Source organism: Marmota monax, unplaced genomic scaffold, assembly GCF_021218885.2.
Source record: "Marmota monax isolate L192 unplaced genomic scaffold, Marmota_monax_Labrador192_F-V1.1 WCK01_AAM20220418_F8-fsc00041, whole genome shotgun sequence".
Taxonomy (NCBI): domain Eukaryota; kingdom Metazoa; phylum Chordata; class Mammalia; order Rodentia; family Sciuridae; genus Marmota; species Marmota monax.
Window position 1 is genome coordinate 13,339,881 of NW_026695238.1, and position 22,941 is coordinate 13,362,821.

At 38.3% G+C, this 22,941-nt stretch overlaps 1 protein-coding gene across 1 annotated transcript in view; it reads left to right on the forward strand.

Moving 5' to 3' along the window:
- Cab39 (calcium binding protein 39) overlaps positions 1-22,941 on the forward strand; it is a 77,138-nt gene that overhangs the window by 36,203 nt on the left and 17,994 nt on the right. The window contains exons 3-4 of the mRNA XM_046439669.2: positions 15,867-16,031; positions 18,152-18,270. Of these exons, the coding sequence (XP_046295625.1) occupies positions 15,867-16,031; positions 18,152-18,270 (284 nt within the window). The remainder of the gene's footprint in view (positions 1-15,866; positions 16,032-18,151; positions 18,271-22,941) is intronic.

Below are 22,941 nucleotides of genomic sequence, written 5' to 3' on the forward strand. Positions count from 1 at the left end.
GTTAACAGTGTTGGATTTGCTGGCAAGAATATGAGATGGTACAAACACTTCGGAAAACAGGCAATTTCTTAAAAGGCTAAATTTAAATCTACCATAAGATCTAGCTATTCAACTCTTAAGATAACTAGATGTGTAGGTCCATTGGAAAGCTGAGGCAGGAGGATCTCAAAATTAAAAAATAAAGGACTGGGGATGTAGCTCAGCAATAAAGAGCTAGTTCAATCCCGAGTACCAAAAAAAGAAAAGAAAAAGAAAGAAAGAAATATAGGTCCACACAAAGACTTGTCTGTAAACATTCATAGCAGCTTTATTTGTAGTAGCCCAAAACAGGAAATAGCCAGGTATGTGAATAAACTAGTTGGGATACACTCATATAATGATACACTACTCAGCAATAAAAAAGAATGAATTATTGCTGTACATAACAATATTAATGAATCTCAAAATAATTAGGTCAAGTGAAAGAAGCCAAAATTATAAACAGTACATTATATATGATTCTATTTGTATAAAACTCTAAAAAACAAAACTAATCCATAATTACAAAATGTAGGTCAGTGATTGCTTGGGGATTGGCTGGGACCTATGGAATAGAGTGGGTCATTGGAGGGGAAGGGACTATAAAGAGGCATAAGGGAATTTTTGGTGGTAGGCAGGTTCCACCATCTTGATAATTCAAAACTCAATCAAGTATGCATTTCAAATATGTGCCCACTATAACCCAATAGATAATAAGATGGTCCATGTAACAGCTGGGACAGATGTGGCTTAGAAACCACAAATGACTGTCCTGAAAATAGATAATATAATAAAACATCCTGAAAAGGCTTTTGGAAGACTAGGTCACAATAATAAAAATGAACTATTTAAATTCTTTGTGTGGGCAGATGCTCACTCAAAGATGTTAAAAAAAAAAAAAACAACTGTACTGTATTGAGGGAGACATAATTAGACTGGCATGGAAATTCAAAACTCTGCCATAAGGAACAGTTGAATGAATCGGAGACTTCATGTGAAAAGAACAAGATTTGAGCAGAGGGACTTTGAAGGATGGAGAGAATCATTATAGCTCCTAGTAAAATATTGGAGGGAGGAACTATCTACTGTAAGGCAAGGGTTAGATCTGTTTCAGACCTGAGTGGAAGTATAACTGGGAATAAATTTTGTCTTGATATTGGGGAAAATAATAGGTGGAAGGAAGGTGGCTTCCTCAAAATCTGTATTGGCATAGACCACTTGGTTATATGAAAAATTCCATCTTTCCATCATTGGCACATCCTTACATTGATATAGCAACATCCTTTGCAAGATGCTTTGTAGTGAAATCTTCATCTTGTTTTGAGGTACCAGCTATAGAAAACTATTATTTCCTAGGTAACCCATTATAATAAAGGATGCCAAACCCATGGTAAAATTATGGCATTTTCCCGTTTGTTTGTTATGATCCTTGGACCAAATGTGAATATATTTGAATGTTTATTCCTTTATTTGTAATATACTATTATTTTTACATGGTACACAGTTATCATATTAAGAATTGTATGTGATGCAAATACTGGTACCTTAGTAACTTTGCCACAGCTTTTTGAAGAATTTGTACAAAACTAATTTCCTTATGCCTTTTTTCTAAAAAGGTTGATTTCACCATCCCTATTTTTAGGTAACTGGCAAATGGGGTTGGGATGGGACTTGGTCTTTCACTGCCAAGAGCCAAAAAATGTGTGGTATATGTAATGACTGTTTACACACTTTGCCCACTACATGCTATGTAAAGAAGGTATGGCTGCTTTGCTAGCTAATACTTGGTTCCCTTCCTCACCATGAATGTGTGTGTTCACTGGGTTGAATAGCTATATTCACTCATTACACAAGAGGAATGGGTTTGCTGGCAAATATAAGAGGTGGGGAGGTAGTAGCCTTTTCATAGCATGGCCATTTAACAGTGACTCATGGTTACTAAACTTGCTTAGAGTAATCCTCGACACCACAAGTTTATTAATAGGTTTTTCTTAGTCCATGATCTTTCCTTAGAATACCCAGTATTTTAAGTAACACCTTAAGTAAAGAGCTGGGATTTTAAAAAGCATTTAGCACAGGAATTAATATCATAATGGACTTTTTCTCATAATCAAATATTTGGCCCCAAATATTTGTCATTTTACTGTAGACTTCATCTAACATCTTTGTCTTCATATGAACTTTGATATAAGACTCTCCTTTTTCATTGAGGTCATTTAATCCCTTTTTTGAGAATGAATTGTTATTTAAGTAAGTAAATATAGGTTGGTATATACTTAGAAGATTTTTATTTAAAATGATTTTTTTGTAAAGAGTGAGTTTAAAAAATCTCAAAAAAAAAAAATGTTAAACAAAAACACCAGAGCAGCACTGTTCAGTGTGGTTTTATAGGGATGGAGATAGAGTGGAATGGTGGGAGTTAAGTCTAGAGATATAAATTTTGGTAGATTGAAAAAGGTCTTATATCTGGGCACAGTGATGCATGCCTGTAATCCCAGCGAGTTGGGATTGCAAGTTTGAGGCTTCCTCAGCAATTTAGCAAGACCCTCAGCAACTCGGGGAGACCTGTCTCAAAAAAGCTGGGGGATTGTTGGGAATGTCGCTCAGTGAAAAAGCACCCCTGGGCTCAATCCCCAGTATCAAAAAATTGGGGGGAGGGAATTTTATATACAACATAAGGATATACTAAGGAAGCTCAAGGGTCTTTTGTTATTTTGCTTTAAAAGTGCTTACTTTGATTCATAATAATTAAATTACTTCATAGTAAGTTGTAAAAATGCACACAGTGAGATCCCATGTGCCCTTCCGCTACTTTCCCCCAATGGTTACATCTCACATAACTATATTAAATATTAAAACCAGGAAATTGGCATTGGTGCAGTTTACAGGCCTTATTCAGAGCTCACCATCTTTACAACCTTTATGGGTGTAGTTCTGTGCAGTTTTATCACATGTGCAGCCATGTGATTATTCTGTAACCATCACTACATTTATAATATACATCTCCATCATCATAGCCCTCTCTTGCTACACTAGAATAGCCACATCCATTTCTCTCCCACCCCTAATTTCTACCAGCGGTTGATAATCTGTTCTGCTAATCTGTAAATTGTCATTTGAAGAATGTTATATAGATTCATACAATATGTAACCTTTTTTTTTTCCACTCACTCATCATTATTCCCATGAGATCCATGTCCGTGGTTTTATCAGTAGTTCATTGCTTTTGATTACTGAGTTTTTTCCATTCTGTGGATGTGTGCCATGCTGTGTTTAACCATTGGCCCGTGGAAGGACATCTGGGCTGTTTCCAGTTTCTAGCTAGTAAAACTGTTATACATATTTCAGTAGGTGAACATATGTTGTTATTCCTTTGGGATAAATGCTCAAGAGTCCAGTTCCTGAGTCGTGTGGTAATCACATATTCGGTTTTATAAGAAACTGCCAAGATTTCTTCTAAAGATACTAGGCCTGAGCAATGTTTCAGAGTCAAAGATGAGGTGAGATTGAATGTGTGTTCAGTAAGATAGATATAATTGCAGAAGACACTGTGGTGGTAAGGGAATTCTGGTGACAAGGAAAAATTTGGGGTAAAGATAGGAAATGAAACCAGAGTTTCTGAGAGTTTACTGATTATCTACGCTCAACTTCAGGTTCACTTACCCTTTACCACCCATCATCTTATACTCCCCAAATATTTTCCAGAGCCCAAGTAACCAGACAGCAGCCCCAGTTGCCCACTACCTGGTTTTCTAAATCAAGCCACATTGTCGCGCAGCCAGGTCCGTTCATCTGCATGTGGTCTTTGGATACTGTCCTGCTCAGCAGCAGAGTTGTGACAGAAACCGCACAAACCACGAAAAATTTGCCACCTACTTACCTAGAGAAACTTGATGCTTCTGAGGAGATAGATATAGCAGGAATTCTTATTTTGGTTAGAAATTGGGGCAAAGGGAAAGGAGAACTTGTGTTTCCTGTGTGTACTTATTTTGCTTTTAAACTTGGTGTTCCACATATGTGCCGAGGGTGCTCAGGAGAAGCAGGCTAGCTGTGGCTTCAGGTGCTTTTTCTCCCTTCATCTACTTTTACTCTATTCTAATCTGAACATTGGGAGCCTACATAAGATGATTATTTTGAAAAATGGCAGTACCCAAGAGTAGAAAATAGGGCATCACTGGCCCCCAAAAGATCTGAAATCTGCTAATTGAGGTGACTTCTGATGTTTCCATCAACACTTAAGATGCTGCCATTTGCACTACATCACTTCACACTGAACGTGTTCAACTTGAAATTCATTTTCTCCTTCCCAGAACTGGGCTTTCTTCCTGACTGCTCTAAGAAATGTATCCTGGGCCCAAAACCTTAGGGGCATCAGATTCTTTCTCCTTACTTAAGCTTCTGTTCTCCAAAGTCCTGTTCATCTTAAATCACTGGTGGAGGAGTGGGTCACAAGTTTACAATTTCTCCCTTGTTTTCTTTTCGTAAGCAATGTGTGTGTGGGAGAAATCTGTTGCCTTCATTAAGCCTAAGAGTTTTAATTCATTTCTGTATTTATATTGTTTGTCTATACAAAGCAGTAAGTTCTGATATATGCTTATTTTAAAAAATTAAGAAAATACCAGAGATTATGAAGAAAAATTGAAGTTAATTCATAATTCACAATTTTGAATTGATTGTCATTAACATGGGGAGGGGAGCATCCTTACAGATTCTTTTTCATAGTTCTAGTACTCTCCCCCTCTGGGGCAGATAAGATCAGGTAAGTTATGCTCTTCTGTAACCTGGTTTGTTTTTTAATTTTAACGTTAATATCTTTCATGTCAACATAGATCTCAGGGTTTTTTTAATAACTAGCAAGGGGGAGGATGTGTAAAATCCCAGAGCCCTATTCTTGTATCCCAATAGACACAACCTTGCCTCTTCAATTGTGAGTAGTTACCTTGTCTCCTTTCTTTCTTGACATGAGGCCAGTTTGGGTCTACCAAGTAGCTGGTTCCAGAGGAGGGATGGTAAAGTACTTCAGGGATATGGTCTGGAAGCACTAATGGGTATCTTCTCTAGTGTCTAAAATTGCATTTTTACCTCACTACCTTGTATCTGCCTGTGCTGCAGTCTGGCTGGGCACAATTCAGGAGCCACTTGTCAAAAGAAACGAACTTTATTTTTAGAACACACACACCGGACCACACAGCTCTTCAGGAAAACCCTCAGAGCCCAGCTGCCACCACCAGCTTCCCACAAGCCTCTCCACCTCCCCCACCCCTGGTGCTCTTGAGGCCAATTGGCTGGGTCGCGTGGGCGGAGCCAAAAATGTCCCCCAGTGAGCAGCTCCGTGGTCTGAAAGGGTGGGGAAACAGCCCAATGAGCATCACCGCAGAGGAGCCAATCAGTTGGCAGCTAGAAGTTTGCTGGGGCCCCTTTGGCTGTGGCTCTCAACATGCCTGGGCCCCAAATAGGATCACACTACCACATCTGGCTCACCTTTTTTTTTTTTTTTTAATGGGAAAACAGGCAATGGAAAGTCTCACAGTCTCATGCTATTTGGGGAGGTTATGATGGGCTGCTTCTGAAAAACATGGTGGGAAAGAAGTTTAGTTCTGATACTGTTAATTGTAAAGTAAGCATTGGATGTGGATCCTGAGATACTGGTTAATGCTTAAGTTGATCCTGAAGATAGGTTAAGTTATTAGTTTTCCTAGTTTGGGATTAAACTGCTTAGACCCCAAGAGACTTAGGAACTATACTTCATAACTCAGAACTTTGATTCTAAGAAGCTCTGCTAAGCCTCAGACTCTCCTCTGCAGTTCTGGCCATCATGGGTGTCTCCAGACTCAATTCCCTGTAGCTGCTTTGTAGAGTGATGCAGGGTAAATCACTTCTCAAGAACCCTACTGACAAGTAAAGAACTTAAACAAATTTCTGTCCTCACCTAAAAAGGTGAGCAGATAAAAGACAAACCACATCTTTTTCCAGTCAAGTGAGTGGACTTGTCACAAGGGGTACTGTTCTTTCATATGTGTCTCTTCTTGACCATGTATTTATAAAATAGTTGGCTGCTGTTAATAAAGCAGCAGTCTGCCTGTGAAACTTAATATGAGTCTCCTTGGCCCATACAAGAGTAGCATCTGTGTCTCGGGACACCATGTCCAACTGACAGATACTTGCAGACAGTTCAGTCAGTTAACAAAATCATGAGGTCATTCCATGTGTAAATTGTCATTTTAGACATTGGAATGAGCATGGAGTGTTATAAAGAGTGTAAATCAGCCCTTTCCAGCTCTTGCCAGTGCTAGGAAATGGAAGGTCCGTAGGAGAAATTAAGAGTACTACAAGGTCAGCTGTCTCAGGCCTCGGAGGGGCATAGGCATAGGCCAAGAGTGGAGCAGAGGAGTGTGAGCATCAGGGCTTTCAGTTGGAACAGAGAGAGATGTCCAGGGCGAGAAAGTAAAGGTGGATGACAGTGAAGAACTGAAGGCCTATATTTGGAATTTGAGATCTTAAGAAATGGAAAATTTTTTAAATGGTTGCAAAAAGAATAGTCTTCATCCAGCTTCCCCAGATGTTAATAACCATAGTACAATGATCAAAATCAGGAAAGTAACATTGATGTAGTACTATTAAATTAATACACATTTTTCAAATTTTATCAGTTGTTTTACTAATTACCTTTTTCTGGACCAGCATCCGATACAGAATCACACATTACATTTAGTTGTTTTCCTTAATCTGCTTTAATCTGGAACAGTTCCTCAATCTTTACCTTTTTTGATCTGGACACTTGAAAATTTTGCAGAATTTTTCTTGGGTTTGGATAGCTGTTTCCTCATGATTTGATGTTGGTTATACATTTTGGGTAGGAGTACCACAGAATGATGATGTACCTTCTTCAAGCCATCCTAGCAGGAGACACTTATCAGTAGTCTCATTACTGGTGATGTTGACTTTGATCACTTGTTTGAGGTGGTATCTCCTCTATAAAGTTACTACCTTTATTTTTTTGTCATTAATAAGTATCTCAGGGGATTGGTTGTTTTTTCTGAAAGTTCTCTAAGTGATTCTAAGTGTGTTGCCTGGTTATGCCAGAGGATGGCAGAAATACATCAAGATAGAGCTAGGAAGATAAAGAGTGTTTTAATTAAAAAGTCTTATCATAGTAGAGAAGGAGCAAAGCTAGATGTTCAGTTATGAAGTAGAGAAAGAAATTCCTTTCCCTGGAGGAAAGTGGAATATGAACTTGTACATATTTTGAAATATGTACCAGTAGGAGTTACTGGTTGGAAATCAAGCTAATTGAAAACAGTATTTCCAAGCTGAATTGAAGGCAGTTAAACAGCATGAATTATTAGTGAACTATACCATTTCCATCAGTTGTTCTACAAATCTTGGGGAGCTGGGGTAGAGAATCATGTGAAGCATGTCCCAGACTAAGAGAGCCAGAGACTGAGCTCATAGCATAGGCAGAACTGAAACTAGCAGAACAGATAAGATGGTCATTAAGGAGTCTCTGGAGTATGCGACACTTGGTGATTTTAGCAGCTTGTAAAGGGCACAGTGTTTGGAGGTGTTCTGAGTGTGAATAGCTTACTCAGTAGGTGTGAGGAGATGGGGAAGTGCAGACAAGGAGGATGTGGTTAGAGAGGGAGAGAACATATTGATATCTGTGGACATGCCAGAGGTGGGGGACTGAGCATGATCACTAACAAACACTGATGAAGGGGAACCAAGTCATATCTAAACAAGAACAACCAAATTTGTTCTGTGTTTGGCATCTTCAGTCAGCAAATGCTTGCTGAATTGCCTTTTCTTGTGTGATAATTCTTAAGCTTTTTGATCATCTTTTACTAATTGGTAATATTTGACATTTTTGTTGTTTTTTTGTTTAATCAGCTGATGATTGTGTAATGGGAAACAGAAACCACACAAATAGCTGAAACACACACACACACACACAATTACATATACATATAATTAAAATTTATTAAATATATATTATTAAATATATTAATATTATCTGTTGAACTGTGAACAAACATTTCACCAGAATAGCTAATAAATAATAAGGTTGATTAATTTTAGATTTTCTCTCACGTCATGTTGCTGATTAGCCTGTGTAGATGGTGACTGGCCATGGAAATGCCCAATTTTGGAAGTCTTATATTCCAAAATATGCTTATCTTTTTCTGGATAGTTGAACACTTTCTCTTAAATCCAATTCTAATCTTTAGATTTATATTTGTCATTGTGACACTGTTTTTCAAAAATAGTTGGTAGACCTACTTACGTATGTATGTAAACCTACATACGTAGTTATTTTTTAGAAATAAATCTTAAAAATTTGGGAGACTATCTTATGGGGATGATGTAAAAGGAGAAGTAGAAGAAATAAGAAAATAAACCAGTTAGTACCAGCATAATGAACATTTCGACTTATTTATCTATATATCTGTCTGTCTCCTTTATCATTTTGCTCTTTAAAAAGTAAAATGTGAGCCAGTACAGTAGTGGACACTTCTAGTCCCAGTGACCCAGGAGGATAAGGCAGAAAGAACATAAATTCAAGACCAGCCTCACAATTTAGTGAGACACCCTGTCTCAAAAAATAAATAAATAAAAAGAGCTGGGGGTATAGCACAGTGGAGGAGAGCCCTTGGGTTCAGTCCCCAGTGCTAGGGGAAAATGTGAATTTTAAAACATTCAAACAAGTCTGAAGTAGAGCAAATAAAAAGTAAAAGTTTTCCTCCTTCACCCCCCGCCCCCAAAAGCTGGACTTCACTCAGTTTGTGTATTCTTTTTTTTTTTTAGTTGTAGATGGACACAATGTCTTTATTTTATTTATTTTTATGTGGTGCTAAGGATCAAACCCCGTTCTTCACGCATACAAAGATACAAGGCAAGCGCTCCATCACTGAGCCACAAACCCAGCCCTGGTGTGTATTCTTCCAGAGTGTTTTCCGTGAGATATAAGGAGTTAGCTACAAATTGAGCACAAGGCAGATTACATCTAAATTTACCTTTGAGCTTACCACTTGCCCATACAGAAATTTTACATTGTGGGTGTGCTATGATTCAAGATTTCTAACACAGCAGGTATTTTTTCCAGCATTCAAGCAGACTACTCTTTCTTCAGCTGAGAACCAGATGCAGGAGTTGGCTTTCATTAAGCTCAGCTTTAGAAGATGTCCACGTCTTCCAAACCTAATAATCATTTCATCTCTATACTTTCTTGCATTATCTCACAAGCATTTGGGGGATACCTCATATCTAAACTGTAACAGCTCCCTTCCTCTGTACTACAGTTATTTTTTTCACATTTAAGGAGATTTGTTTCTTTGCCCATTCCTAGAAGAAAGTCTGTTCTTGTCTACTACTAGACAGAGTTTTGATTTGTAATGCTAATATTTTTTTTTCCTTTATCAATAGCTAAAAGATTAATGATTGTAATCTTGCTTTGCTTGTTCAGTGATCCAGCAGACCTGGGGAAGGTTAAGAAGTAGGGGTCTACCTTGGGTGAATTTCTTACCTACATGTTTTGTTTCTAGGAGTAAGCCAGCTATGCTGTCCCATATCCCCCTGACCCCCACCACCACTAGAATTAAGTGTTTTGCACAATGTCTGCTTGGTGTAACAATGTCTTTTGGGAGGTTCTGCTAAGTACTGTGCACTGTTCCCTTTCTTGGTGAGATATTGCTAGATCATCGTTCCTACTTTATAGTGTGATAGCACCATATTTCCATACACTTAGTTTTAATTTGGCTTTATATCAGGCATTCTGATGTTCAGCTATTCATTGAGCATGTGTAGAGCACCTGTAGGCATTGGGCTCTTAATGGAGCAGAAGGAAACAGCAATTTGAAATCACAATGAAAAGTAAAATTTCATACAATCATGAGAAACAATATGAAAAAAGATGGGGTAGTAGGAGAGTATATGATAGAATTTACCTAGAAAGACTTGTGAGGAAGTGACCATTGAGCTGAGCAGTGAAGGAAGAATGGGATTTGACCAGGAGGCAGGTGCAAAGAGCGTTTCAGGCATAGGAAACCACACATGCAAAGACTGAACAAAGTCCAGTGTAGCCAGAGCATTGGTGAATAGGTAGTCAGGGAGAAATTGTAGTACAGGGTTAGGTTAAGTGTAAGGCCAGACCTTGCAGGGCTTTATGTTTTATAGGCCATGCTGAGAAAGCATTTGCTCCATCCTAAGAACAGCGGGTAGCCACTGGAACATTTTAAGCAGAGGAAAATGTCTAAATCATTTGTGCTATGAAAACTCTGATTTAGGTGGCAATTAGAAGCAGGGCATAGATGGAAAAATTGGGGGAGCACTGGTAATGATTTTGCTTTGGGAGCAAGATGAAGAAGGAAGAGTTGAGAGTGGCCCTTAAGTTTTTGGCATGAAAAACAGCATCAGTAGTGGTTCTGTTAACCTGAAATAAAGGAACAAGGGGAGAGTACCAGGCACTGGAACAAGATCACGAGTTGTTTTGGATGCATTAGGTGTGAAGTACCATGAAACATCCAAGTAGAGAGTAGACTGCTGACTGTATGGGTAAGGCCTAGAGAAAAGAATTAGAGGTAGGAATCTGAGGCCTTTGCATTAGGGAGTTAATTAAAGCAGTAGGTATGGATGAGCTTACTTAAAATGAAACCACAGAATGAGAAAAGGAGAGCCAGTACCGTGCCTTGAGAAATGCTTACTATTAAAATGGCCTACCCAAGGAGGATGAGCCAAAAAGGAGCAACTAGAGAAATAGGAAGGAAAATTAGGGTGATGATAAGTCACAGAGGACAAGGGAGAAACTGTTTTAAAAGGAGGGTATGCTGTGGGAAACTCAGGCATAATGAAGAGGGAAAATTGCATATAGTAGCATATAAGTCACTGGTGACTCCCAGACCTATAAAGTACTAGATATAGAAGCCATGTGGAGTTGGGCTGAGGAGTGAACAAGGAAAGAGGACTAAACTGTGACATATGTTTTGAGAGATTTAATTATGAGTGGGTGGGGACTAGGAGGAGGGTTATGGAGTCCAAGGAGAGCTTTTTTGATTTTGTAAACGGGAGTCTTGATCATGTTTATAAACTGATAGGGAAAAATCAGATAAAGGGAAAATTGGTGGTATGAGGAGATAAGAGGGTGGGTTCCTGAACAGTCAGGAAGGGGGCAGAATCTGAAAGCAGTTGAGCAGTAATGTAGGTAGGTGAATGAGTATAATTGTATTTAGCATTTCTTCCCCATCCGTAATGTAGGTGTCAGTGCCATCTTCTGAAAGGGAAGCGGGCTTTATATGTGAGTCCAGGTTGCCATTTAACTCGGAAGTGTAATAAATAGTTTTCTAATTATATCCTTACCTCTCTCCTCCCTATCTTATAAACAGCTTTATTGAAATATAATTCACATACCATAGTTTACCCATTTAAAGTTTATGATTCAGTGTCTTACCTATTAATTGTCAGATTTTTTTCCTGTCAGAAAGAATCATGTGAAGAATAGAAATTAATGAAATTATTTTGAAAAAGCAGCATATGTGAGTAGATTATAAGAGAACATGTTACCAAATGATTTCCTCTTGACTCAGAAAATTCTATTTTAAGTTATTAAAAATATGCATATGGGGGCTGGGGATGTGGCTCAAGCGGTAGCACGCTCGCCTGGCACGCATGCGGCCCGGGTTCGATCCTCAGCACCACATACAAACAAAGATGTTGTGTCCGCCGAAAACTAAAAAAAATAAATAAATATTAAAATTCTCTCTAAAAAAAAAAATATGCATATGGGATGATGAACTTCTGTCAGAAATCTCTAAGGTGTTATAGAGAATATAGTAATCTCGGAGGTGTATAGAGAATATAGTAACAGTGGACTCTGCTTAAAATCAATACTGAATAAGATTTCATAATGTGATTACTGAAGGATGATTTATAAGCATTTAGAAAAGAAAATTGCAGAAATCAGTATAGCCTTAGTGAAAAGGTCAACCAATGAACTTGATTTCAGTTTGTTACAGTCAGGAAGCATAGAAGAAATAGCATGTTTTCTTTTTATCAAAATATTTAACAAAAAGCTTTTTTAAAAAAAAAATTGCAGGTGAACAGCAACATATCTTTGTTTTATTTATTTTTATGTGGTGCTAAGGATTGAACCCAGTGAGACAAGTGCTCTGACACTAAGCTACAGCCCCAGCCCTAACAATACTTTAGATATAATCAGAGATACGATAAATTATGGTATAATGGTGTATTAAGAATTGTAATACAAAAAAATAAATAAATTTTTAAAAGCTTTTTGAATATGATTTGGAAATAGGTACATATAGAGTGGCTGAGCAATCAAACCCAAAAATTATTAGAACATTACTGAAGAAAGCATGATGAGCCAGAAACAACATGGTGGGCTCCACTTGAGATTTTTCAGATGATAGAAAGGTGAGATGTCTTTCAGAATACAGAAATCCCCACAGTCTTGAGTGATTGGCTGATACTGGGATTAAATAGTGAGAAGATTTAAATCATTCATTGTGGGATCATTTGCTTCAGTTTAAGAACAACATTTGCAAAGGTCTGGCTTAAGCAGCAGTGCCTGTGAAAGCCAGAGAGGTTAGTTCACTCAGAGTTCTCTGATATAATTGCCAAAATTCTTAAAGATACTGGGCTGTGTTACCATTTGTGATGGGGAATTGGTGATCTGATGTCTTCTGTATCCTTCCATTTGAGCTAGAATTAGAATACTAGTTCTCCCTTTCTTAGAAGATGAGAGAAGGTTTTCTGGAGAAGATGACTATTTAGGAAAGACAGGCAGGCTCCCTTCAAATAGGAGCCTTTGTGTGGAAGAGAAATTAGAATACTGCCAGATTTGCAGGACAGACTCAGAGCCAGCAGACAGTGTGGTGAGACAATGTTTGTCTCCTTATAAAATTGTCTGAAAGCTATCTAATTCTGAGATCTGCCAATGCTGCATTACTGGACACTGGAAATATTCAAGGTGAAGCAACATAATCATTTGGTGAGAAGACCAGGACGTTGTAAAGGGAGTATCATGGGACTAGATGATTCTTTATGGACTGTTACATGCTGATGTTCTGTGAATTTAAGTTACTTCTCTTAAGGTATATTTCTGGTCATAAATGATTCATTTTGTTTATTGTTTGTTTGTTTGTTTGTTTGTACTGAGGATTGAACCCAGGGGCACTTTACCACGATCCACATCCCCAGCCCTTTTGTTTTTATTTTGAGGCTGAGGCTGGTCTTTAATTTACGCAATCCTCCTGCCTCAGCCTTCAGAGCTGCTGGGATTATAGGCATGCACCAGTTTGCCTGGCTAAATGCTTCATTTTAAATAGATTTTTACAGCCATTGTGTATTTCATTTATCTTATTTTACCCAAATCTCCTTTGTTGGTTTATTACCTATAACTTTTTTCAAGTGTTTTGTGTGGGGGGGTTTTAATAAGCTTTAGGGCTTATAACATACACTGCTAATTTATCGCAGTCTAGTCACAGAAACTGTTACACTGATTTAGTTATTATAAGACCCTTACAACACTATACTTTCATTCCTCCCTTTTAGCTATTATCACCATACATTCTTTTTTCTGCATGTGTCATAATCCCAGAATACATTGTTATTTTTTGCTTTAAACAGCCAATTCTCTTTTGGAGACCTTGTTTTAAATAATATCTTGTTTTAAATAAAATCTTTTGCATTTGCTCACATTACCAGTGTTCTTCCTTCTTTTGTGTATACCTAATACAAGTCTACTACTAATGAAGTCTTTCAGCTTCTATATGTCTCAAAAGCTCTTATTTCATAGCCTTTGTTTTTGAAAGATATTTTTAATGAGTGTGAGATTCTAGGGTGGCATTTTGGTTGCATATATTTTTCAGCATTTGTTACAGTGTTCCTCCCCTATGTTTTGATTTTCATCATTTCTGTCAAGAAGTCTGTTATTCTTTGGTTCTTTATCCACAGTGTGTTTTGTTGTTGTTGTTGTTGTTGTTTTTGTTTTGCCTCTGAGACTTTTTTTTTTAATCACTGAATTAAAGCAATTTGATTGTTCTATTCCTCATTATAATATTCTTCTTGTTTCTTGCACTTGGGATTTTTCAGTATTTTAAGAGTATTATAGTTCTTATCAAATTCAGAAATTTTTATCTGCATTTTCCCACATATTTTGTCTGTCCTTCCCACTGCTTTGAGGACTGCAGCTACATATATATATATTTAATTGCTTAAAGTCATCCCATAGCTCACAGATTTTGATATCTCCCCCAGCCCTGTATTTCATTTTGGAGAGTTTTCACTGCTGTTTTTAACTTTTCTTCTGTAGTGTCTAATCTGCTTTAATCCCACCCATTGTAATTTTTATCTCGGACATTGTAGTTTCCATTCCTTGAGTGTTTTTATGTCTTCTATTCCTCTATTTAATGTACTCAATTTTTCTTAAACATATTGAATATAGTTGTAATAACTGCTTTAACATTCTTTTTTATTCTGCCATCTGTGTCATTTCCAGGGTTGTTTCTTTTAGTTGGACTCCTCATTGATTATGTTTTTCCAGTTATAATCCTCTCTAGGCTTGTTGTTAACTTTGCCAAGTGGGACCAGAGCAGAGGTTAGGGCTAATTTTGTGCAAATACTGAGGCAAAATCATCTTGAGCATTCTTCTTGATACCCGGTAACTATGAGGTTTTCTGTTCAGGCCAATGGGATCAAGAACTCTTTTCAACCTCAAGTGAGCTCTGTGGTTCTGTTCCCTGGCCATGGTGACTTACCTTATCAGCTCAGCTAAAGATGCCAGTAGGTTTCAGCAGACCTCTAATGCACTCTTTTCTGTGCCTGCTCTCCTTCCTGGTATTCTTCCCTGCAAACTCTAGTCTCCTTGGCCTCCTTCCCAGCTGGCCTCCTCAACTCACGGAGATGGCTTCCCATCCCTGTGCTATGGCCTGGCAGTAAGCTAGCGTAATTGTAAGGTGCTCTTTGCTTGTTTCCCTTCTCCAGGGATCACTGTCCCATGCTGCCTGAAGTCCAGTATTTAAAAAGCATTGTTTCAAGCCTGGTGCTCTGGAGGGTGAAACAGGAGGGTTGCGAGTTCAGAGTCAACCTCAGCAAAAGCCAGGTGCTAAGCAGCTCAGTGAGACTTTGTCTCCAAATAAAAATACAAAATAGGGCTGGGATGTGGCTCAGTGGTTGAGTGCCCCTGAATTCAGTCCCCAGGACACCACCCCCCCAATAAATAAATAAATGGCACTGTTTCATATGTCTTATTTGCTAGTCTTCATTGTGGGGGTGGACAAATCTGACCCTGTCCATGGCCAGAAGTAGAAGCTCATAAGTGACTTTTTATTTTCCTCTAACACTTTACCTTTGCGTTTAGTCTTTTTCAGCTTCATTTTTTGTCCTTTAGTTTCCTCACATCTTTCTTCTCACAGGCCCTGTAGTTTTCTCTCTCCCTCATCCCTGTCTCATGCTGCTTCTATTCCCTAACACTCATTTTTAAGAGTTTTCTCAAACTCAGGGTCAGTTCAGGTGCCTCTTCTGATATTTCTTCAACTTGAGGAGAAACTAAACCTTTTCTTTTCTCTTTGTTCTGTTTCTACCATATATGAACTGGATTTTCATTGTTCAAGTATATATGTATTGACACATGCTGACCTTCCTGAGGAATGTGCATTTTGGTACCTGGATAACACCTGTACATAGTGTTCACCTCAGCTCCTAAGGGCAGAGATGGAGCTCACACTTAGGTCTGAGTGTCTTTGATACAGAGAGGAGGCATTTAACAAACAGCTGTGTTGCATTTTGGTAAAATGAATTGTTTTTCTCCTCTTCTTCAACTTCTCCCCCAAAATTAGGCCACAGAAGAAGTTTCCAAAAATCTGGTTGCCATGAAAGAAATTCTGTATGGCACAAATGAAAAAGAGCCTCAGACAGAAGCAGTGGCTCAACTTGCTCAAGAACTATATAATAGCGGGCTCCTTAGCACCCTGGTGGCTGATCTGCAGCTCATTGACTTTGAGGTAAGAAATCAGTTTCTTTTATTTTCAAAAGCAGTTCTTTTCCATATGTTCTCTACTTTGGAACATCTTAAGATCCCCACTGGGCTCTTGGCACAGGGGTTCCTGGCCTCTGTAAGCAAGCCCAGGCTGCCTGCCTCATTAGAAGAGCAAGGGCAGGAACCCAAGGGCATCTCAGGCCCAGACCAGGGTTTGCCCCTCTTTTCTACCACATTTTATATAGAGTTTCTTAGGTATTCCTTATTTTCTTTCATTCAGGTTGTTTTTTCACAAAGCTACTCTTCAGAGCACCGTAGTGGATTATATAATCCACTCATCTTGGGCTCCCAATAAAAACAATCTAAAGAAAACCATAGAATGTTAGAATTTTAGAAGTAGATAGATTCTAAAGAACATCAATTGCCACAGAGATCATATTATGTGTTTTGTTTGCTTGACACTGCTTTTACATTTTTAGATTATTATGTTTAAATAGCAGATTTTATTCACAATTCTGAATTTCTGGCTTCTACTGGAAATTTGATTCTGGCAGTTTGGGGCCAGTAGTCCTGCTTGGCCCTTCAGCTGGAGCAGAGTAGCAACCCAGGGTATCCAAGTGTGGATTTACTTTGGATAGCACAACTTACTTTTCCATCTTAGGGCCTGCTTTACCTGTGCACATCACCTGCCTGGCCTTTGTAGGCACTTGAGATTATCACCAAAGCTTATGCAGCTGGATCATTTTGTGTTAAATATTTAATGAACTTAGCAGTGAGAATAATAGTCCTTGATACAGCCTGAAAGAACTATCTGAGAAACATATATGATAATGAATCTCTCTGTCATGGTCGCAGGCAGTTTCTTTTTTGACTCTATCATGAATGTGCTTTGTTTTCAGCCCCAGTGTCTATCAGCCTAAGTGATGACATGTCTCTGCAGGTACTTAAAAGATAGCTACATGTTACAAGGGGAAATGACCCAGATTAAATTTTGGAAAAAGGTGATGAGAGGGTGTAGTTCAGAGGTCACTTGAATAAAGGAAAATGAAAATTTATTTTTATCCTGTAGAACAGATAGAACTAAGACATTTTCATTTATATAGCTAATCTCATGTGCTTTTAATAGTGTATTGAATTCCAACAACAATTTTTAATTCCTCTACAAAGTTAGAGATATACTAGAACATATAGTTCTTCTCCTTTGCCTGCCTGCACTTATCTTATTCCCCAACCTGGGCATGAAATTGAATATTCATTTGGGATTTTAGAGACATTTATTTAAAAGAGGTGTGTGCCCTTGGGACCGGTTCACAGAGACTGCCATTACTGCATCTGAGCTAGTGTAGGCCCCAGGGTGATCTCTGTGTGTGCTTTAGGTAAGGAGCGGAAAAGCTAGCATTTCACTCTCCTGTTGCTTTGTTAGCCTTGTGACAAGTAGCTATTCAAAAGCATTTCTTGGGATCAGCTTTTCTATTTGTTAATTTCTGTGCAACTTTCTGATTGTAAAGTTCTCTGGGTAATAGTAAAGTCCTTCTATTTTGTACAGTGGTAAAATAAAGTTCTGGTCTCTGAACTACTGCATTATGTGATGCTTAATGCCTTCATTATTAATCTTTGTGAAATTTTATCAAAACAGAACTAGTTTAATAGGGGGATATGCCTACTTGCTACTAAAGCTGAACTTCTTACAAAATTCTTTGAATTTACTATGCTGGCAGAGTATAATTTTCCCTCCTTCCACCACTATTTAAAAAAAAAAAAAGTATGTGTTGTTCACATACCAATATCCTGTTTGAAGCTGCTTGTTCCACTTGGGTGGGATTCAGATCCCTGTAGATTGTAAGCATACAGCAACATTTTGTTTTCTATATCTGAGTCAGCATGATTCTGAGAGTTAGAAATGGTTGAAATTACACGTGGAAGGTAGTGAGATTTCACTTTGTCAACACATTGTTCATGTTAAAAATAGAACACTATTAAAACTTAGAAATTGGAGTTATAAATAAAAAGATAAAAGACAATGTAATGCCTATGAATGTTTTAAAGTCAGATATTTGGTCATAACTATAAATATACAGTGGTTTTCTTTTAGTTTATTTGGGAGGGTATATGGGCATTTGATGTTTATAATTGTATTCCTAATAGGGCAAAAAAGACGTGGCTCAAATTTTCAACAATATTCTCAGAAGACAAATTGGTACAAGAACTCCTACTGTTGAATACATCTGCACCCAACAGAATATTTTGTTCATGTTATTGAAAGGGTATGTACAATGCAATAAAATTTATATTCTTAGTTGAAAATAAAAAGGAAAGATTGCCTTGGGAGAAAAAAAGAAAACCAGGATGGTGAATATGGGGAACATTTTCTCTTTACTCAGCTTTTTGTCCCGTATATCTTGGACACATTTCCCTCCTTAAAATTCAACCTGTGAGCTAAATTGAATGTAAAAATACCCTGTAGATGGAGTTTAAAATTAGGCAAATTGTGAGCCTTTAAATTCACAAATTAAAGGTGACTAAAGGAAAGACATCCTTTGTTGTCTTATATCTGTTTTCTAAAATTTAAAAAGTTGAGTTGCATTGAAATACAAGCTAAGTCATGCATTTACAGATGTCTCGTTTGTACCTGGTCTGCACACTGGAAGGCCAGGAACACCACCTCGGGTGGAGCACAGAGCCACACAGATGCACTGTTTGGTTATCAGCATTCTTGTCATTGTGATTTGGTGCCCCTTGAGTTTCACCTCAGTGTTCACTCACTAATCCACTTAATTTGGTAATGCACAGTGCATCTTCTGGAATCACTACTGGACCAAACAGGCATTTATGATTGGGAAGTTTTTCACTTTAAAAAGCAAAGCAAAAAACCCTAAAAAAAGGAAAAAGAAATCTTCTCCCCCAGCACTGAGCCTCCCTGACTGGCAAGGTAACCTATCGCTCAGCACCAGAGCTATTTAACAGCCCTGGGCATGCTATGCCACTTTGTGTCCCAGCACTGGCAGTGTTCTGTTAAACTGGAGGGCAAGCACGTTGCTGGCCTGTCTGGTGGTGTGAATCAGCTTGCTCTCCTGCCCCTGGCTTTGCAGCTTGCCTCATTCTGATTCATATCTCTGTGGTTTAACACTTCCCTCAAGTTCAAGCTTGTTTAGATGAAGCGTGAGTCAGTGCCTGTGTTGCACGGCCAGCATTCTGTTTCCTCCTTTCTATTTCTAACCATCTCTGTTGCTTCTTCAAATGTTGTCATACAGAACTTTTGGCGTCTAGTTTCTTGTTGTATTACCCCATGGTTGCCGTGTGAACACGTAGAAAGTAGCCTGGAATTTTGGTGCTCTTAGAGCAGCTTCCTGTTGGCTCTGTATATTTTTAAAGCCAGTATTTCCTTTTCCATAGAAACTAGTGGTTATTAAGATCTGTAAACTAATTATCTCTGCCTATGATTTCACTTTACAGTAGCCAGGGATAATGATATAACCATTGTTAGATATTGTATACAGTAAGACTTTGGAGATACAATTTAAAGTCTAACGTTCTTCACTGGGCTGACCTAAGCAGAATCCGCAGCCAGAGAGAAGCATAGAGAATGGGAGCAGAAGAGTGAGATAGCCTGCTCCCCAGCCCTCACCCTTGGTCATGGGCACTGTGCATACCACTGCAGGGAGAACACAGCAAAACCTCTCCCACCCACAGCCCTGCCTCAGCAGCCCCTTAATGTCCTGCCGTTCTTACTTGCTCTAGTCTTTGCCTCCTTTCCTTACACATGAGTTCTGTGCATCCCTTGTACATAATACACAACAAAATAAAGTGTACAGAAATAGTTTAATGTAGTCACAATATTATTTAAAAACCTAATTTCAAATTTTTTTGATTATTATAAAAAACGGCATATTACAGTTTCTTTTCAATTGAATTCTAAACAAGTCCACAAGCTAAATTTGACTGATATGACTGTTAATCTATAATAGTTAATGAATATCCTCTTTTTTCTTTTCTTTCTTCTTCTTTTTTAAATATACTCATGTCATTTGTTTGTTGGTGCAACTGTGTAATTTGTTTGTAGATAAATCACATATTTTGGATTTTATTTCTGTGGTTCTGTTCAACATGTTTCACTGTCCCCTGTTCCTTTAAAATTGGTGGTTAGATGTAGGGGTTTAGATTTAGGGTTAGTTTCAGATTCCCTTCGAGTGGGCGTATGTTCATGAGTGGTGCCATGTATGTTCTATTAGGTGGCTCTGGTTATTCCACTTCAGGTGATGTTTAGATTGACCTCTGGGTACAGTCTGTAATCTGTCCATTGTAAACTACTCCATTGGCCTTAAACCTGAAGGTTTTAATGTCCATTGAGAGTCCTTATCTAGATTAAAAATGGCCACTTCCTCTTTCATTATTTCTTCTCTATATAGCTATGCTTCTTCTAAAGGACAGCCTCTCCGGGGCTGGGGTTGTGGCTCAGTGGTAGAGCACTTGCCTGACATATGTGAGGCACTGGGTTTGATCCTCAGCACCCTATAAAAACAAAGAAAGAAGGTATTGTGTTCATCTACAACCAAAAAAAAAAAAAAAACAGCCTCTCCTAACCATAACTTAGTTATTACAAAATATTGTCTTTAAGGGAAAGGTTTGTGTCATTATTTTAGTATAATTAGCTGGTGTCTCTAGCCGATTTTTACGTGAGCATTGAGTTTATTGTTTAAACATTGTTATTAACTCAGTTTTTTGTTTTGTTTTTTAAAAATATTGGAATCATTATTTTTTTCCGGTCAAGTTGTCCCCTCTTCAGCCATTGGGAGCTTTTTCAGATTGGTTCCTATGTCCTTTTGGCAAGGCTCCCATTAGTCTGATAGCTTCCTTGCTTTCTGGCACAAAATGACCACCTTACTCATTTTGAATGGATCCTGCCACATCTGGAAACAACTGTTTAAGGAGGCCCTTGAATTGCCTTTTAAAGATTTTGGGGTTTGGTTAGACTACTTACATACAATGCGATTGTCTTCTTGGGCTGTAAGTACTTTGGTGTTGGCTATTTCAAGGTGTTATGCTGCTAATATTAGTGTGCACTTGAGGTCTTATTGCTTGTGTTGGACTGAATTTGGAGGCAATTATTTTTTTATAGGACATTTAAAAGTTATTTTACTCTCCAGCCTGGTGCTAACAGGTTGTATAGCATAACTGTTTGCCTTATACTCATTAGTTTATGATTTAATCAGGTAGACAAGCTTGACAGACTTCTTATCAAAACCCACCCAACTTATTTTACCAAACTGTCTTACCCTGTCCTTCTAGTCTCCTACTTATTGAAGATAAGCAGAGATGGGGTTGGGGGTCTAATTTAGTGTCAAAAGCACTTCCTAGCTTGTGTGATGTGAGGTCCTGGGTTTTGGTCCCCAGCACCACAAAAAAAAAAAAAAGGCAAAAATGAATTGTGCGATCAGCCATTTTTGTGAGAGGCAGGGTTGATAAAAGAAATAGGACTTAAGATTGGAATTCCAGATGGCTTAGAATTTGCATAGGCAGAAAAAATAGAGAGACAGCATCCTAATGGTATATTGCTGGGAACAAAGGTTCAGGGACAGAAGTGAATACCATGTGATTGGCAGCAATGAAGAATAAGCAATAAGCAGTAAAATCTGAGTGTTTTATGGCGGAATCAGAAGATGGCATTTTATCAGAGTAATAGATTGAGGGGAAGACTAGACATTAAGTCCAGAAATTTGTCTTTATTTGATTGACAAGAAATAATTTTAAGTTCCTATACTGGAAATGCTGTGGATTAGCTTGTGGGTTGGGTAGATTGTTTATGACGAGCTTGAACAATGCTGGTTGGGAGGCCTTTGCAGTTATTCTGGCAGCATGAGTTAATGCACTAGTGGGAAGAGATACGAGAAAATGAAACTAACATGCCTCAAAGAAATGTCGAAAAGGCCTGGCAATACTGAAGCTGGGAAGATTTGAAGTGAAGAAGGGAAGGTTTAAAACTGTGCTGTGCAGTACCATAGCTACCAATCACATGTAATGCTTAATTTTCAATTATTTTAAATAACATTTAAAATACAGTCCCTCAGTCACACTGACCTAATTTCAAATGTTTATTAGCCACATGTCCTAGCAGCTACCATTATGGACAAAACAGAGACCATTTCCAACATCACAGAAATTTTTGTTAGGCCTGATTTAGACCTGGCTATCAAAACAGAAACAATGTCAAATTACAGAAATGAGGCAGGATTGTTGTTGGGTTATTTGGTGGAGGAAGACAAGATGGTATTTTAGACATGTTGAGTTTATGGTAGATTTCTAACTGAAGTAACAGAAAATGCCTAACTTGAGGTTTGGGACTAGACTTGAGCAGGGGAAATTTAGTAGTGGTAAGAACCTTGAGATGGTATAGGTTTTGGGCCAAAGGCACAAAATAGGAACAGAGGATAGAAAGGTAGAACTGAGAGAATTTCTTCTTTTATCCTTCTTCTTTTTTTAATAGAGCAATGAAAATATTGGCACTGTCAAAACACTTAAGTAGAAGGATCTTTTGTTATAAGTAAGGATTGCTTGTTTTAGCCAAGAGGAAGCCTTTGCTGGCCAATTAGTTATTTCACAGGAGTGTTGGGAAATGGAATTTGACTGCAAGAAACTACAGGAGCATGTGAGTGGGAAAGAAATGAAGCCAATGCTTACAGCTTGAAAGGAAGTAAAAGAAAAGAGAACAACGTGTCTGAGCAGGTGGCCGAGTCCAGGCAGAGGGCTTGGTGCACATGGGAAGAAAAGGCCCCTGCTTGGCTGAGAGGTTTTTCTTTCTATGTCAGAGATGGAAAAGGTGAGAGACCTGAACTGAGATAAAGGGAGTCTGTGTGTGCAGAGTTGGTGAGGCGGCACCAGTTTGAGCGTCCACTGCTGGTGTCCCTAGCTCTCCATGCAATCCTTAGGACTAAACTCTC